Source organism: Filicampus tigris, chromosome 4 (assembly GCF_054856515.1).
Source record: "Filicampus tigris isolate MCC_2025a chromosome 4, RoL_Ftig_1.0, whole genome shotgun sequence".
In the NCBI taxonomy this organism is placed as follows: Eukaryota; Metazoa; Chordata; class Actinopteri; order Syngnathiformes; family Syngnathidae; genus Filicampus; species Filicampus tigris.
The window spans coordinates 11,513,791-11,533,566 of record NC_141220.1 but is presented as its reverse complement, the minus strand read 5'-3'; the positions used below and the strand labels follow the sequence as shown (position 1 = coordinate 11,533,566).

The window sequence follows — 19,776 nt, the reverse complement described above, 5'->3', positions numbered from 1 at the left end:
GGGCCACAAGGTTACAATGGCTTTAAATAATTCATCCTAAAATCAACATATATGTATATATATATATATATATATATATATATATATATGCTATGTATATATATATATATATATATATATATATATATATATATATATATTTTAGCTGTTAAACCAAAAACATTGTATTATTTGTGTTGATGCCGTCCTCAGTCACATCCCAGCAATGAAGGCAGACAGATTAACGAGAGCGGATTATTCATATTATGCAGATGAAAAGAACGTGGTGTTGTTGTTTCTGTCTGGTAAGCATTTTCGGGCTTCAAATCAGAAGAAATCATGAGTTATGTAAACGTGTCCTTCGAACTCCAAATACTATCAAAGCTACTCGTTTATTTGAAAGGAAATTGATAAAGCAAATGAATAAAATAATTTGTTATCACATAAATGCTTTCATGAGTCACTTGGATGGAAAATGTGCCACTTCACTTGCAGACATTTATGTTAATGCAAACAAATTTTATGAGAAATACACTCAACAAAAACATCAACACTTTTGTTTTGACTTCCTTTTCTCACAGATTCAAGACATCCATCCAACCATTTTTGACAGCGCTTGTCCTCTTTAGGGTCATGGGTAAATTGGAGCCTATCCCAGATGACCTTAAGTGAAAGGCAGGCTACACCCTGGACTGGTCACCAGTCAATCACAGGGCACAGAAAGGCAAACAACCATTCACACTTACATTGACACCTATGGGCAATTTTGAGTTTTCAATTAAGATAACATGCAGGTTTTTCAAGTGTGGATGGAAGCCGGCGTACCCATGCTCAACATGCTCAACGAGACATTCCGACCCAGATCTTTCGAACCTTTTGACTAGGAGGCAGACGTGCTAACCACAACCCACGATGTTGCCCAGATTCAAAACATTACAATTGCAATACATTCAGCTGGCAGATGAGTCAAGATTAGTGGAGACATGCCCTGGGCTGGTCCATAGAGGTACCTTTAATAAATTCCTTGTTACCGTAATTTCCTTCCATCCTCAACTAAAGCTTCGAACATAGAGAGAATAATCAGGTGGCAGACAACCTGTCAGTGGCTGCTATGACACACTCGGTTGTTCAGCATACCATGCTGACAGGCTTCTTGCCCTTCTTAAAATCAAGCTTTGGCTTGAATAAAGTAGTTTCCTTAAACTGTAGTGCACATTTTGTTCAATAATCACCTTCTTGAGGGAACATTTTCTCTTGTCTGCCAAGCGAATCGACTACTTTTGTAGTACCATACTGCTTACGATTACAGATTTGATAGATTTTGGAACTAGGTAACAGAGACAAAAGCCTTAAACAAAATCAAAAATATTGCGTTAGTATTTTTGTTGAGCATACTTTTGACACAAGGAGCTTCCAAAAGTGCTTACCTTAGAGTCTTTACTGTACAGTGCAATGCCAAGTAAACAATACATCACATTAGATCATCCATTTGATATCCAAGAACTTCATAGTTCAAAGTTTCAGCAATCCAGTACATTTATCGTAGACTTGACTCAGACCTCGGGCATCACGCAGCTTCCCAATTAATTATCATCAGTTCCCTTTGGGATTCATCACAACCTCAGAAGGGATTCACCTTCTTTCATTGTTCAATTGTCTCATCCGCTCTTCCCGCAGTGCAGCTTCCCTCTGCTCTCGTTCACTTTGTCTCTCTGGCTCTCCGAAGGCTTGGAGTCTCCTCTAAGGTCACTGACCACAGCTCGGAGGGTTCTGAACTTGTCCATCCTGCTGCTCTGGGGGCCCTGATTCGTCATATCTGAACCCTGAGATGCACTGAGGGAGCGCACCGCCGCCAGGCCGCGCTCCTTCCCAGATGGACGACGCGGTGTGGTCCTGGTGCCGAGTTCCTCCGGGTGCTCCATGTCTCTGATCACCTCGCACAGGTAGCGGGCCAGGTCCTGGCTGGAGAAGGAGAGTGGCTTCTTGGAGCGACGGAGAGTCAGAGGGGATGACAGTGTTTCCGTCTCCGAGGGGGGCACGGCCAGACGCAAAGCTATGATGGCGCTGCCGTTCCCGTTTGACAGCCCCTTCCTGCTATCCTCGTGGGGGGGCTTATTCTCGGGGCAGGAGATGATACCCTGTGGGTAGCTGTAGCGGAGCGACTGTGCTGGGCTTGGATGGAGGGAACGCTGCAGCTCCACCATGTTGAAAGCATTCTGCAAGAAAGAAGAGCAGCAAATGAATTTAATATATTAGCCCTCTGTGTAATCTTTTTAGGAATTTAAGAGATAATAGGAGGCAATGGTGCCACATGACACCAATCGAGCTCAGCTCATTCATGTGCAAGCAAAGGAAGCTGTTCTTGACACGGAGATAAAGATCCAGATGGAAGAAGGAGACGCTGGCATCAAACAGCACCATTGATTAGACCATTAATTAATTATCTGATTGCAAAGAGGGGAAGCAGCTATTACCGGCACTATTAAAATAGTGGAATTAGCAGCCTTTTGTATGGCTCAATTCTCGCTAACTGACTTACACGCCTGCCTCTTAGGGAGCTGATAGTAGGATTTCTCTTACAAACATTGGTATTGATTGTACGAGTGCAATCTGAACGTGAAAGATGCTCCTGGAGGATCATATTCGCAGTATTTACACAACATACACATTTGAACCGTGTAAGCAAGACAACACTTCAGAGGTTGGACCACCATCATGCAAGACTTTAACATATCTCATGAGTCTTCAGCTCAGTGACCATCAATAACAATACAACCAGTGATGGCAAAGACAAAAACATTCAGGGCTTTATTTTCGTGCTCAGTGCAAGTCCAGCGCAAAGCGTAGTCTAACCGTGCACAACCTAGACTTTGCACATGTAGAAATGGGCGTAAGGTGGCACTTGCACTGCTGTGCGCCATTGTGGCCAATCGTAGCGGATCCCCTCATTGACATTAATGCAGCGCAGTTTAAGTGCACGCAGTTCTTGACATTGCGGAAGCAGAAAAAGACTCGCTGAGGTCAGTGCATGACATTGGTGCCCACAATGTGGGCTTACACAGATAAACTGCAAAGTCTTCACGCATGTGAAGTGGGCGATTGGTGATCGCCTTGCACCCACGACCCTAGGTCCGTGTGTGACCCCTCCGCCCAACAGTCTTTCTGCGCAGTCAGGCTGGTGCTATTAGAATATTTTCAAGATGATAATGATTATAATTTGTTTAATGAATTGATTTCTGCAATTATTCGGAGGTATTTGCCCCACGCTGCTGTCATATTTATGAATGAAATACGATGACATTCACCACAGGGTTAGGGTTAGCGCCTCGATCAAATACATCAAAATCGCCCCACACCACCCACTACCATCTAGACCTGCCTTCAGGTAGTCTAAAATTTAATCTAATTATCTCACCAAACTGGCAGGTGTGCTGGGTGAGTGTAATAGAAAACACACTCAGTCTACCGGAGTACCTTATGACGCGCAGTGCAGTACACTAAATTCACAAACACGCTAAACTGGACGTGCCCCGGAATGAAAATGAAGATGCTCCTGTTATTACGCAGAGCGCAGTCTACTTTCTGTTACCCAATTATCAGGTGCGCCAGTGGGGCAGCAGCTCCGTGGGCCGGAATGCCCCGTGATGCGTATTGTGGTTCCAAACGTGCTAGACCCAACTTGCCCCAGCACTAAAATGAAGATGTAGTCACACGTTGTTCGAAGAAGAAATAGATCAGAACAAATGTAGGAGAACAATGGCGAGTGCGGGAGAAAGCATGAAGCAATAGGAGCCGTGTGCCCCTATACAAATCAGCCTTTTGGGGACAATTCAGCTTACGATTTGAGTACGATGGCAATGGGGTGTGAGCGGTGGAGCCAACAAGAACTGTGTGTCAGATTTGTTTGACCTCCGTGCAGTATGTTGAAGGAAACACTTCAAACATGCTAACACATGTAAGATGGCATCACCTGGATGCAGTTACCGGGGGTAGAAAAAAGAAACCCGCTCAACACCAACAACAGGGATAACCCTGCTACTTTTAAGCAAACAGAGCCAAAGATATTTGTAATTACTGAAGCAATCGGCATATACATAGCAACATCTATGTGCCCATATGCTTAAATCGAGGAGTCGGGCTTCAAATGTTGATTAAACATGCTGGAGCCCTGTTACAATGTTCCATCCCGGGCACATATTAGCAAGACCGTGGTCCCTGTCATATACAATGGCACAAGAGCCGTGGTGCAGCATGAGCTGTCCTCTGCTGCTCTTATAATTAAGTTAAAATTACTAGCTGGCAAGTGCTACCTGACTTTATCTGCAACCTCATTCTATCCATACAAGAAAGGGTGTTTTCCTCTGTTTAATCTATTTTGTCATTATTAGGGCCTGAGCAGCTGCCAATGCGAGGTCCCTATTGATTTTGTAGAAATTATTATTTTTCTGCGTGTTCGATCGCATTTTTGACCCCTTAAACATGCACGAAAACTCACCAAATTTTGCAGACTCATCGGGCCTGGCGAAAAATTTGCTATTTTAATGTCGGCGTAAACGACCTGGCCCGTTTGACCTAGGCCTATGAAAATTGGCAGGCACGTGTAGCACCCCGAGACGTACAAAAAAGTCCATTGCGCCCATAGTCTAAAGTGAACAGGAAGTGAGCTATGATCTTTTGAATGTCCAATTTTGGCCCATTTTCGCACATTTACAGGGGGCATACTTTTGCACCCTTGCCCCAGATGATTCATCCGATTGACTTCAAACTTTGGATATACCATCTTAAGGCCTGGGGCAACCACTAGGACAAAAATTGTGACTTTTCTATAAAATATATGATGAGGGCGGGTCGTCAAAATTTGCGTAAAATAAAGCTCTGTGCACACAGTGCACAATCTGTGTGACTATGATGTTTTTTTGTTTTTTTTTGGGGGGGGCGTGAACTTGGTTGACGGAACCGCTTAAACCGTTTAAAATAATAGACGGACCGACGGATAGGCGATTAGTATTTGGTCCGGCCGGACAAAATGGCGGATAAAAGCACGGCGGAAGGGTACCCCGGCTGTAAGTGGAAGGCGATAAACGGACCGCAAATTTCTCCAACTCTCAGGGCGAGACCTGTCAGTCAGCCGCACAAGAATGTGACTTTGGCACTATGGCCGGAAGGTGGTCAAATGTAAATCCAGCAACATTCAGCTCTGTAGTCTGTAGACATGTAATGTGCACCCCAATGTGGTTCTGTCTGTTGTAAGAGAAGCTACTGTGCATGTATTGTACAAATGTTGGGCAATAATGAGGCATAATGAGAAAATGGATGGATGGCTAGCTAATGTTCTTTCACTATTTAGTACTTTCCCTGCATATGGGTGCGTCTGCCTGCATCATTCCTTTCACACCACAAAACCATGACAAATCCGTAGCTTTGTTGTGGGCTTAATTAGGTGTCTTTCGTTGATATAATGTATTGACTAATCACATCATTCCAAATATTTACCAAAACAATGTAAAGGCTTAAGGTTGTCGCACAGCACATAGACATTAGTGAAGGAGGAGAGAAAAAAAGAAAAATGAAAACCTAATAATGTAAGCTCTGTCCTTAATCCTTCTATTTTTTTTCTGAGTGATGGCACTGAGTGTTATAAAAAGGAAAGGAAAAACAAAAAATAATGTCAAAATGTCTGCCAGATGTCATCCTTGAAGTCAAAATCCAGAGAGAAAACTGAATAAGTAAGGCAGACCGTATGTGTCCTCGTCCCACTGCTGTTTAGTGATTGATTGTCTGCAAGAATATGTTTACTATAACTAAATTTACTTTCAGCTACATTTGCATCAATGGTGTCTATTTATATTATAAAACTAGGAGGAAATAGCTAATTTTATTTCAGGCATCATAACTGAGACCACAGACCCAGCCAGTCCCTGCTCTTGAGTTAATTCAACTTCTGATATGTATTAGTGCATATGAATGCGTCTGCAAATCAAATTTATTTTCTTTATCCACTTAAGCCACTGCTGTAAGTCTAATGCTCCATTTTTGTGTGAGGCCGTCAACTCTGCTTCACTTCCACTCTTGTTCAGGACCTCAGCATAATTTTGCCCGGCGGCGTTCTGTAAATCAAAGGCAGCGAGGCTGCTCCCGATGGAGTGCAGCCGGGAAAAGAAATCAGACATCTTGCCATTCAACAGGTCTGAGTCAGAGGCTGGAAATGCAGGTATGCAGAATTTAATTTGCCATCAGCTAGTGGCCAAGTCAGAATGAACACATCCGAGAGTGTGCGACTTCTCTGCTGGATATCCTGGATTCATAACTTATTTAATACTGAACACTAGCAGACTTGAAGAAAAGACCAGATTTCCTTCTTATTAAGAACAGGATGGACATAAGGAAAAACAATCCATAGGCATTAAAGTGATGAAAACACATGGTAAAAACAATAATTACTACATTACTGGAGGCACTTATTTTGTTTTAAACTCAAAATGTGGCTGACACTTCTGAAACCAAGAAGTATTGCAGCCTGTAGTGTTAACAGTATGGATATGAGGCCAGGATGTCTCGGCAACTGGAAAAATACATCACATCCGTTAGTGAAACACGTTCATTATATGATATTCAATAAAGGGCTGATATAGTGTACTGATATAGTGGAGCAAGCATTCCAATCATATACAATAATATAAGTCAATTTGAAATTTAAAACAAGATGCAGGAATAAACAAAGGCTAGAGGTGGACTGTGGGTAAGTAAGCATAACAAAACATTATAAGGTAAGTAAATAATAAAAGTAGGAAAAGTAAGACAAATTGATTAAAAATAAATAAATGCACATAGATAAATGCACATTGTGCACAGAAGTGATATCAGGCTGATTAAAAAACAACACTTTTCCACATGTAATATAGTCTTTCACATATCACATTTACACACTCCTATACAACAAATACAGGCAGCTGCACTTAAATTTAACTGAAAGACTTTTTAAGTAGTTCTGTAGGTGCTGCTATTCTGCTTAGCAAAAGAGTTAGCAGCGCAAGCCATGGTGGTATTAGTAATTGCGAAGGTAATGACGACAGACACCTTGTAACATTCTTTTCCGGTGGGGAAAATTGAGGCAACTCTTTGTCATCTTCCACACCAGACTACACCCTGAACTGGTCGCAGGGCACACACACAGACACCGTCACTGAGCGGGAACCGATCCCACGCTGGCCGCACACAACTCAGGCGTGTGTACCATTCCACTATCAGTGACCGGCAACTCTTTGTTTGTTTCAAAATAAGAATCATCACCTTCATCATCTTCATTCACAGAGCAAGAGATAATTCATGTGTTGGTGGACGATGCACCTGCTGACTTTTTGAAGAAGCATGGCTACATGTAAAACATATTGTAATACATACACTTCAAAGGATAATGGATTTTTATAATGGCTGCTACCTGGTCCTGCTCCCCTCCTCCTTCCTCGTCGTAGTTGAGCACATTCTCCCGGATGTCCTCCCACTCGCCGTGGTGCGCCGACACATGGTACACGCCCTCTTTCAGTCCCTTGTGCCTCCTCCAGCAGGAGTACAGAAAGAGTCCCAGCATCAACACTGAGGGGTGCCAAAGAGCAGGTTAACTTTGGGCTGCACTTCACCCCCACCAGAGACCCCCAGGAAGTATATCCAATTTATTAAGGTGTAAATGAAATGTACAACTTGAGTGGAACGTGCTGGATGGAGCGACATGTAGTGAATGAACAGCGTGTACTTCTCACACAATGTGATCGTTTTCAAAAAGCAGGTACTACATGGCAAGGTAGCTGACATTTTTCAGGCTATAATTAGTCTAAAAAGACCCATTAGTCCTTCTGACTGTGCAGGTAGGACATACTAAAAGAACACAGACACAGAGGGCCTCGCACCCTTTTACCTACAGTATATATCTCCTGTCTTATCAAAGACAGCAGGTCCCTGGGGGACTCTTGACTGAATCTTTACCCGTCCCTGCTTTGAGTCAAAGCTTCGCTGGCTCGGCTGAGAGCACACAGTGGAATCCTGCCAGAGTCCAGCTCGGAAAGGTCCTGAAGCATACATATCAATCAAAGCAATTGTGTGCTGAATTATACAACATGGTGGAGTGACCTTTGAAGTCAATTAATCGCAACCATTTTCCCTTCCTTTTTCCTTCCTTACTATATATTTTACTAGTTAATACTGACACTTGTGTTTTTTTTTTTCACCCCCCGATTTTTCTCTCTCTGTAGTTATGTTGGTGCTTCCCTCACCAATTCATTAATCATTAAGGCAGTGCTCTTGTTTTTTAGTGCTTCTATGGCCTCTACCTGCCCTCGTTTTTTTAATTTAATCTCCCACGCTAGATGGGAACCATTTCCAACGTGCGAGGTGTCGGTTTAATTGGAAGTCGTCAGTGAAATGCGGGGTAATCACATTAGTCTGGAGTTGCAATGTACAGTCATGGCTTCAAAAGAGAAGAATGCATCAGCAGCACTCTGAGGCCATATGTACAGGTGTACAGGCAGGTATTCATAATAAGGTCACCACACATAAACACCTTTCCAAATTAAAATCTATAGTATTTAGTGCGACTTCACTTTCGATCCTCTGGATTGGGTGTTAGTTGTCTGAGCGGACCCAGATAACATCACCGAAAACACCGCAATCCTGATGAGTGCGACTGAGACTTCAACTGTGCAACTCCTCTGCTGATCATAAAAGAATATCATATTTTTCACGCGCAATGCTGGTATGCTTGTAGTGCAACCTTTGGACAATTTTTGCCTTGAGCTTATGCCCACTCCAGGGTGAGATGTGCAGGATTTGTATGGCGTGATCAATAATCACTCGGGGTGGACACAAACACCACAGCCATCCATCCATCCATAATGCTTCTGGCTTGCTGCTTTTTAAGCGCTACCACAGCCCGCACTGCTTTGTGCATTATGGATGAGTGGGCGAAAACAACCACAACGTCTTGATCAAAACACTTGACCCTGTGGCTGGAACTGCAGTCTGAGGTTAATTAGGAGTAGAGAGCACGGAGACAGCATGAAAAAAGGTATAAGGGACGGAAGAAAATTGATGAGGAAACGGAAGGAAATGAGACAGGTGAGAGATGGGCAAGAGTTGGAAAAACATCATTTAGTTTCAGGGGATAAAGAAGACACTTTACATGATCCATAGCCCATATGGGAAGCTAATTTGTCCCACTCTTCGCTCACAAATGGGCAGATTTGACGACGGACTAATGAGGCTTGGCCATTCAGACATAAGCCTGACTCAGTCAATAGCACGCACCGAATTCACACTCCAGCCCATCTGTGATGCCTTATGTAAAGTTTAATAATGGATGATCATTTTAACTTTTAATGCTCACTGAGGCAGAGCAGGAGTCCCCCTTTAATTTAGCACCAAGTCAGTAGAGTGTGTCCTGGTTGTGAGCTCCTATGTACGGCTGCGCTTCGCGCGTTGACAAGGCTGGTCATTAAATCGGTACATAGTGTACAACTGGATGATCATTATCCATTTTATTTCCCCCCTATCAATGACCTTTCATGACGGGTAACAGTTCCGTCTTTATGCTTTAATTCTTGGACTATATTCAACTTGCTTTATTAAAAGGCGTGCAAATGTAATAAGTCACAAAAGACTGCTCATTATTCATTTAAATCATGCACCGGTTGGTGTTACCTGCTCATATAAAAGACTTCTCTGTCAGTGTGTCAGCCTGCTTGAAATGGACAGCACCTTTTTGGAGCGAGTGTGTGCAGGTGGAGCATAATATGAATCCATTATCATATGTTGACGTCTGCTTTATACATTTCACTTTCTAGTGTGGCAATAAGAGTCGCAACACAAGCCACATGCCCTGGAGGAGAGTCTGTTATGGAGGCAGGGGCCATGTACTGAGCCGGCCAAGCGTTTTATAAGCCTGTCTCTGACACTAAGACTCATAAACAACATGGCGGCCCTACAGAGACTAGTGAGAGCAACAGCATTCAAGGCACTCACACACACATTTGCCCTTCTGCCTTTATGAGGACCAGACATATCCCCGGAGACCTACGGAATTAACTTAACCATGACCAAAAGTGTTGGTTTGTCTTTTTAAGTGCCCTGTGTGCTACTGGGGCATCAGCACATACATATTTAAAAAGGCAACAGCAGCGGATGTGGTTGGTTATACAATGTGAACCATCCAAGATCTTAGACAAGTTACGAGGCCATCCAGCATCACTTTCATTAGGTTGTTTTCACTGGTGGACTGCGGAACTTTGCCGGCCCATTCCAAGAGGGGAATTTTTCAGTCGCTATACTGTACGTGTAATATTTGACCACAAGACAAATAATAACAATCAGAGCTGATGGCTTTAGTAAGGATAATATGCTCCCATTTGCATGTAAAATAATAATAAGAAAAAGCACTTATTTCGACTGAAATTGCTGTACAATTGCATGTGGACTATATTTTGAATTGCGAAGTGAGCGTCTTCAGCCTCTCCAAAATTATAATGCTCTCAATTTAAACCTTCCATTCCAACTGTAAGTGACATTGTAGTGTATTACAGACAGCATACAAACATTATATATAAATATATATATATATATATATTAGTAAGTGCGAATGTTTGTATGCTCTGCGATTGGCTGGCAACCAGTTCAGGGTGTACCCCGCCTACTGCCCGAAGACAGCTGGGATAGGCTGTGTGTGTGTGTGGGTGGGTGTGTGCGGGTGTGTGTATGAGTGAATATATATATATATATATATATATATATATATATATATACATATATATATATATATATATATATACTACACATATATACATATACACTACACATATATATACACACAGACACACACACACACACACACACACACGAAAGAGGCCCAAAATTCTGATTAGTATATTATTAGCGAGTCCACAACTTATCCACGCTAGTAGCCACTAGCCAGCCAAAGTTCATTGCTCGCTAGGTGGTTTTGGTGTAAGTAACATGTGTTTGCAGTCCAGCGAAGATTTTGGGGACAATCTCCGCAGCTTGGACAAACTTAACAAGCTGTGATTCTTCGTTTTGCTACTCGTTGTTTTAATGAAGTGAAACTACTTGCAAAAATGTCTGTAACACATACAGCACATGGGGCGCACAGTACATAGAATAGATGAAAAAAAACGTTCCAGGGGAAGTGAATGAGGCAATGCTTGGCTATAAAATGATTTGGACAGATGAAAGGTAAGGCTGAGAGTGAAAATGACTTTTGACTCCACAGTGTAACATTGCAAGCGACAGGGGACACAGCAGAGAGGAGAAATCTTGAAAAACACATAAGGAAGCTTGCTGATTCTCAAGAGGTTTTTAGGACTTTCCTGTCACAAATTAAGACATGCAATGGGTCACCTTGCTGGTTCTTTTGCAACACAGATATTTTCTTAACCGTTCCCCTTATTTTTAATTGAGGCATCTTAAATTGGCATAAGAGTGCAAATAATGCTGCATGTATGTGAGCAGACACTTGAAACATGCACAAGCACACTTGCACACACACACACGGCAAATTAAAACAGTATGTTTTAGACAGCAGCATTAAATTAACAACGAAAGAGACTCACAAAAATGATTACTAAGGAGGAAGGCAAACTTAAGTATGTCAAAATAACAATAAGACAGGTGAAGACAAACCAAAATGATAACTAAGGATGGGAAGACAAACAAAAGTATGCCAAAATAACATTGTAAGACAGGAGAAGAGAAAATGAAGAGTCACCACAAGTAGAAGAGCACATAGTCAACATAGCTACCTAGAAAGGCCATCACACAGATGCTGATGGCAAACATGGAGCTCAGGCTCAGGCTATTGCCATCTTCGTTATGGAACATGGCGAGCGTCACTTCGCAGTGCCGTCCGCGGTATCCTTCATTGCATTGGCAAGTGTACCGTGAGGGTGAATGAGCCACGCAAGTGCCATAGCGACACGGACGGCTGGCGCACAGTGTGTAGACGCACGCTTTGCCTGAAGAGACTTCCTTAGTGATGTGACCTGGAGGGCACCTGTTTAGAAAGGAAATGAATAATTAAACACTATAGGCTCAATTATACAGACCTGATGATCAAATCAGTACACTTTTGTACAAAACGTACGGGTGATTCACTCTTAATTGTCAATAGTGTACATTTTTTAAATATATGCATCACATGAACTGCTTCGTAAGTACATGCAGTATACAGTATACTGTACGTAGTATGTATGTACCTCTAACTTAAGTTACAACAACTAATCAGAGAGAGAAGGCATAACCGACAAGGTGCCAATCATTTGCCTAATCATGACAAGTCACCTGCATACTGACGTAGCCTCGTGCTTATGTTGAAATCATAGTGGAATATCCACCTCTGTAAGATTTTTAAAAAATGCCCATCCATTGTTTGCTGTCAACTGTGCATAGAACTAATAAAAAGAGCAAGGGACTTTAGGAAGCTGAGGATGCAGAAGTGATATGGAATTAGGAACATTTCTGCTTTAAATGTTCCCAAAAAATCCAAAACATAAATCTCAAAACCGATACCATAGTGTTAGATAGTCAGAGCTGTTTTTTTTAAATAAAAATTCGCAGTCAGTTTATTGCCTTCCGCCTACAGCCGGGGTACCCTTCTGCCGTTGTATCCGCCATTTCGTACGCCATTTCGTACGCCATTTTGTCTCCCATTTTGTCCGGAGGGACCAAATAACAATCACCTCTAGGTCGGGCCAACTATCATTTTAAATGGGCTTCCATTAGTGTTTCTGACTACCAACTTCAACAAACTACCACTCGCACGCCACCCCCACCCACTGGGCGATATTTGAAACAAATGACTCACCGTGGCATGGAAGCATATGGAAGCCTCATCGCAGCCGGACTAAATGCGCCTCCTTTTAGCACCTTCTAGGACCTTTTTAGCTTTATGTACCTTTCAGGACCTTGGAAGCCATGCCACATTTAAAGCAGACGCATTTAGTCTGGCCACAGTGAGGCTTCCATGCCATGGTAAGTCTTTCGTTTCAAATATTGCCCTTGGGGGCGAGGGGATCGACGATTACATAGATGGCAAAAAATGGGTTTTTGACTACGTCCAACCCTTTTTATAAGTTTCCCGTCCATCGCTTATCGCCTACAAAATGGGCATCCGTCATAGGCGGATAGGCGGACCGGTCCGTCACATAGGCGGAATGCCCAGCTCTGGTTAGAGTAATACTCTATTATGAATAATATGCCACCAAAATAGGAGTTGTGGCTAACATTGGCTTGTCTACACTACAAATGCTAGCTTATTATCGCTAGTGTTGTTATTTTGGTGAAGCTAGACAGCGTTCTCTGTGATTATTTATCACAGCTGCACACTTTCATAATCGCATGACATTACAAATGGCCATTTTTGAGAACTGCGCTCATACACCTCAATGTTTGTGTTTATAGGAGTGGAATTTGAGAAGTGAGGCTACAATTAAATGTTGCTAGCGGTTTTAAAACTCTAAATTACCCTCCAAGTTTTGTCTTTGTCAATGTGACACAGCTGGGTGGTGGGGCATTTCACTTGCGTCCTCCAAGGTAATATAGTGCAAAAGCTTATGAACAAATTCTTAGTATTGTTTTGTAAAACCTTCATTCTTCCAATCAGTCATAATAGCAATCATTCAAGAGTACAACAACTACAATCATTTGTAGGCCTCCGGCATTCCACGGTGTTTTGTATTCCAGACTGAAGAAAGCTGGCAGTTGACGAGTTTAATGACCTACTTAATGTCTGCCGTGTTGTTGCCTCATCATTTTGCAGATAAACATGATGAAAATGATGATGAGGTTTTGAATTTATTTGCATTTGGTAATTGTGCATTGAGCTCATCAATGTACAACCTTAAAGAGGTAATATACATATGGTATATGGTGTATGTATACATACATACATACATACTAAAACATACGATGATGAAGAAGACCATCACTAAGCCAGAAAAGCAAAATAAACCTTGCTAACACACAAACAATTTGTCAATCCAAAAAGAAGAAATGAATCCGCAAGCTCAACAACAAATAAAGTGCATGATTGCATATTTTTCTCCTTGGTGAAGAAACATCGGGTCAGTTCAAGAACACTCTTAAAGAGGTAGATATATCATTGTCAACGTCAGTAATCGAGAGACGCCTTCATGAATGTAAATACTGAAGGTTTACCACAAGGTGCAAACTACTGGTAAAGCTCAAGAACAGAAAGGAGAGATTAGAACTTAATAGAAAACATCTGAAAAAAGCACTGGCTCAATACTGAAGTGTATTGGGCTACTCTAGTATCTGTTTCTGCTAAATGTTGCAAAACTGATAGGATGGCCCTTGTGAATAGAGACCGATAATGACCCAGAACACACAGACAGAGAGATTCTCTGGGAAAATAAAAACAAAGGATAAACCAGAAGATAGAGAATGTCTCAGAAAGAATAAGCAACAAGTTGTTCATCACTTTGATTGCTAATTTGCCCAGTGGCTTTTGATCAAATGAAATTAGAAGATGTTGAATCTTATTGTCAGAAAAATCTTTCAAATGTATTGTGTTGAAACCACTGGCAAAAGGTAAAAATCCACTAAATGCTTTTGGAGTTTCAATCACATTCAAAGATATGCCCCTGGAAGCGAGTCAATTGTTCAGTGTCTGAAAAAAGGTGACAAGGAACAGAGAGGCTAAAATTGCCATTTCAGTAGTAGGCCCTCATTATATTCATTCAAAACCCCAGAATATTTTTCACCTCTGCACCCTGCTTGCTCTCAGCGCCTAGTGTCCCGAGGCTGTGCTGGAGACACAGAATTCTGACATTGGGATGCCGTGTCACTCGCTGTTTTTTAAACGTGCTGCCAGTATAGTGAGAACTGCTGCTTAGTGCTCAGAACTCAGAACTCCATTGTTTCTCACTGCAATATCCTTATACGTGTCTTTATTATTTTGGTGACCCTGTACAGCTAATACAGCTGTGCCAAATTACCTTCACCAAGCAGAAGTATCAGGGGGTCACTTTTAACATGATTTATTATAATCATTTGCAGAGGTTGGGCATTACACCAGTAATGACAGAAGGTCCGTCGGTCACTGATGGACGCCTGTTTTGCTGTCCAATGACAAATGACAGGAAACTTGAAAAAAAAAAAAATGAGGTACTAAGTGTCAATGGAAGCAGTGGCGACTACTGGTCATTCAAGGAGGCGAAGCTCTTTCCGATGATGTGCAGCTTGCTAGCAGGTGGAGCTGCTGCACGAGGCTACTATGTGACCAGCTGTGAGTGTGAATGTGCGTGACGGAGGGAGAAGCTCTGCAGGTGCCGCTGCTCGTTGGGGAAAGAAACCGCAGAATGGCAGCAGAGAATCGCCAAACACAACGCTAGTTGTTTTTAACAAAGACAAAGTCGCTGGGGATCAGTAAAGTCTCCGGATCAGTTCAGAACACGGAATGAAAAATTTGAGAGATGGGCACTTTCACTATTTTGCTGGTCCTTCCTCCGTCCGTGACCTAGGCAACCTTCCGTCCTTATATTTCGCCAGTCCGTCCCACAAACCCCCCCTCAAAAAAATGTCTGTGCATGACGCCGTGGGAGAGATGCTAATGACAGATGTTTCATAATTCATAAACATTGTTTAAAGCTCATTAGCTGGCTAATTTCCTATTCACTACCTTTTACCGGCCGGGAGTATCGTGAGTGGATTGAATTGTTTACAACCGTTTATCCAAGATAGCATTTAGCTGACAACACAACCACTATCAGTCAACAGGCTACGTAACCCGCCAGAGGACCTCACGAGAATATTTAAGATTGCTTTATTGCATTTTATTGCAAAAAACTTTGCGTTAAAATGCAATACGTTTTCAGTTTTATTGCATTATTTTGCAATTAAAATAATAATTGCAAAATAGCACAATGTTATTTTAGGAAGAGAACGAAAGACTTCCAATTTCAGGTCGTAGGATTAATTGTATGGTGGTGCTTGCATGAGCAAGAAAAACGGCTTGGAGAGATTTATACGCTCTAGCCCAGGGGTCGGCAACCTTTTACACTCAAAGAGGCATTTCGACCCGTTTTCCATGGAAAAGAAAACACTGAGGGCTGCAAACATTTTTTGACATGTAAACTGTGTGAACGTGTGAATGTGTGTATGTATGTGTGTACATATATATATATATATATATATATATATATATACACTTGTAAAATAGTGTTTCTTATGGAATTCATGCAGTCTATCCATGTTTCAGAAAATTTGATTTTATTTATTAAATGAACACATTTTGAATTCTTTGAAAAAAACAAACAAACGCAGAGTTCAAGGTCTCTTGGTCCCTTTCAAATGAATGAAAAAGCTGAACTTAAATTATCCATCTAACAAAAAATTGAGTGGAAAAAAGAGCACTATTTCACTGAACAATGAAAATACGGTAAATATTTGCAAAACATCTGCCTGAACATTTCTGTTCCTGAACATTTGCGCATTTTCAGGGTCTGCAAATCAGGTCATTTTCATCTTTACGCAGGACTGTAACCAACCATCTTTTTTTAAAAAATCATTTTTTTTATGTGTTTAAACGTTCATATTACTGTACATTATAAATGCAACATCGTCTCTTTGGTGTGTGTGCACGTCCCGAAAGTGACCCGCTTGTGCAGAAGAAGAGATGGCGTCATACACGACGTTGTGTTTACGGAAGTAAATGTGATGCAGCGTGTCGTGGAGAGATTTGGTCAGAGGTAGAAACACAGTATTTGGGGGAAATCATGAGGCGAGGCTTTTTCAATCTCATTTCATGGAGACGTCAGTAAAGATGACATCACGTCATAACCGCGCGTGAAAAATGAGCCGTGGCTGAATTACTACTATCACCATAAATGTCCACTTTACGCTTCATGTTTCAAGAAGAATTACATTAAAGTCAAATATAAAGTCAATACTGTGCCCACACGGAGCGCATTTTGAGCTGAGGATGACATCAATTTTGGATATACAGTATGCGACCTGCCGGTTCAGACCGCGGTCGCATTGCAAAAAAAACAAAACAAATCATATCGGTATTCAATCCAGGACAACATATGAAAGTGGCCAAAAACTTTGACTTAACTAAGAAGACATGATGCACGTTTTTGAGACTAAACAACATGCACTTCAATCAGACACTTATTATTTACTTTCCCAAGCCACGCAGAGCTGCAACATAAGGATGAGCCGTGATCTCGTGATCATCTCTGGCTCCAGTATTACCTTTGATTGGTTGCCATGACAACAGCAATCTAGCAATCTTTGTTTGTGTCTGATATTTATTTGCATATAAACCTTTATGGTTATGGTTTTATGTTAAATCTAAAAAAAATATGAATTTCGGGAATATTTTGTGTGAACAGTTGAGTCACGTACGCTGGATGGATACACTGCCTGTGATGTGAATTCGTATATGTTCTCGACGCTGTGGGCTATTGCCAACAACGCCGCCAAAGAAGAAAAAGAAGATCTGACAGTCCTAAAATATTGGTGACAAATTTTAATGTAGCAGTGATGGAAGAGTGGTTAAAATAATGATGAGAGAGTGACGAACTGACAATGAGAGTTTTTTTTTGTTCGGCTTGAAATAATGACGAACTGACGATGACGGACGCCTGGCTGCTTGCGAATGATGAATGAGGACCGGCAAAATTTGCTGATGCGCCTACCTCTGTCATTATGATTCATCATGGGGAAATTCAACTCACACCCTGCAGTATACATTAGTTGTGTGCACACAACACAGTGAACCAGACTACACACATGCAAGCAGAGACATCAAGAGAGAAAGGAGTGTGTAGATTATGCTGCACCTTTTCATTTTGGGTGTGGGGTTGGTGCTTTGCACAAGGATACCTGAACAGCAGCCAGGAATCAGACTAGCATCCCTCCAACAATTCAAAGTAGTTTTCATTTGTGCACAGGATGACTGGTGCAAAAGAGAGCAGACCTCTGGTTCTGCACTCTTTTCCGTGATGTGTGATGTTTCACAGAAATCAGTATTGTTCAACAATTCTGCTCTCAAACAGTCAGATAAATAATAAAAAGAAGTAAATAACAGTTTGGCCGTGGCAGAGGAACTGAATTCCCTGAGCGTTGTTGCTTGGCAATGTTATGATCTGAGGTTTGTGCATCCTGAGCGTATTGCTGGTTGCAAACCTGGCTGCGTGTGTGCCATACTAGCCTAAAGTACAACATGCCCGCATGTGCTAACTTCAAGGGCTGTTTACTATTCTTCAAATTCACAGTACCTGCACTCATGTTGCCTCCAGAGGTCTACACAGACTAGGGGAGGAGAGCAGGGATGTTTCCTGCAGGCTTCTGAAGAGCAGCCAAGGGAGACGCCCTGAGCAGAGACCAGCTGAAGCCCCTCTGAATGCTGCTCCCTGTCGAGGGAAATGGATCGACCACTAAATCTCAGGTCTCGCATGCAGCCTATAAAGGAGAATAAACAAGTGCCATAAATATACAATAAGACAACGTATCTCAAGCAAAATCCTTTATATACATAAACGTAATCCTTTGCAAGGAGGTAACCTCTAATACACAAAGAATACAAATGAACTATAATTGAGTCAATTACACACCTGCAGACCAAGGGGAACGAATGCCCTTATGTACACAAACATACTTACAGCTCTAAAACTAAACTGTCCGCATGGTACATTTTGGGACAATATTGTCTGTACCGTACTGCACATTTTTCTAGTCTGTGGGTAAATGAGTTCGGACACATCACCTAAATGCACATCAATGCCACTGACACACTTTTGGTTGTCGGCCTAAAACTGAAGGTTGTCTCTGAGCCATATAGTGAGGAGGCATCAGGAGGGGTAGCAGCATTTCACAATCAATGAGTCTCTCAATTTAATTTATAGTCAACTTCTCCAGTTACCCCAGGTGTTATATTACCAGTTTATCTCTGCAAATTAACTTGCTAACTCAATGATTGATTAGCCATCAATAATCTTATTTAGCCAACAATTAGTTCACTGAATTTCTTTTCTGAACTTTGAACTCTTCCTTTTAGCCTATTAGTGTCCACCTACCAAGGAAGCTTCTGTTGTGTCCCGAGGGGAAAGAGTTTCCAAGCATCACAACAGAAGAGTCAATAATGAGCTCCTGACTCCGCCCAGGAGAGGCCATTATCTCTCGACGCCCTCCGCCCCCATCCACGCGCAGGGTGAACTCTCGGCCGAAGCGATCCAACTCCAACTCGTGCCATTCTCCATCATCCAGGTGATGGAACGGCAGCGTCAAGTTGTAGTCTCCATCTCCGAGATTGTAGAAAACGGCCAGCAGTCCCTGAACAACCTGAGATATTCAATTGCATGGTACATATCATTTGGATGGATGAACTCCAGATTAATGGGATCAAAACAGTAATTATGCGATTGATTTCTGATGCTTAGGATCTGAGCCAACAAAATATGATTGTGATTTATAATCAGTTACAGTATATCTGTGTGAGTCAAACTGTAAAAATGGGTGAGACAAATTCTCCACTGATTTGGATGGTGCCATTTTGCACTGCGTGGACTGGCAAACACAGAACTTGATCAGGATCACTATTATAAGATATAGGGAAGTTTCAATGCAGAACGGAGATTAGCAAAGGTAGGGCCAAGTTATTAAAAAAATAAAACTGAACCTTCCAGCAAAATGGAAATCAAACATTCAGTGGCAAAAAAACAATGTTGCAATTTTGCAGTTGGTTGCTGCATGGCAGAAGCAGGAGTCATCCCA

At 41.9% G+C, this 19,776-nt stretch overlaps 1 protein-coding gene across 3 annotated transcripts in view; it reads right to left on the bottom strand.

Moving 5' to 3' along the window:
- Positions 1-357: 357 nt before the first annotated feature.
- The window catches only part of LOC147148489 (neural-cadherin-like), a 136,884-nt gene continuing 117,465 nt past the window's right edge, over positions 358-19,776 (bottom strand). For all 3 annotated transcript variants that reach the window (XM_086028517.1, XM_086028518.1, XM_086028519.1), the window contains exons 29-33: positions 19,080-19,344; positions 18,282-18,465; positions 11,781-12,031; positions 7,418-7,572; positions 358-2,195 (exon numbers count right to left, since the gene is read on the bottom strand). In XM_086028517.1, coding sequence (XP_085884643.1) covers positions 1,638-2,195; positions 7,418-7,572; positions 11,781-12,031; positions 18,282-18,465; positions 19,080-19,344 — 1,413 coding nt within the window. In that variant the 3' untranslated portion in view covers positions 358-1,637. The remainder of the gene's footprint in view (positions 2,196-7,417; positions 7,573-11,780; positions 12,032-18,281; positions 18,466-19,079; positions 19,345-19,776) is intronic.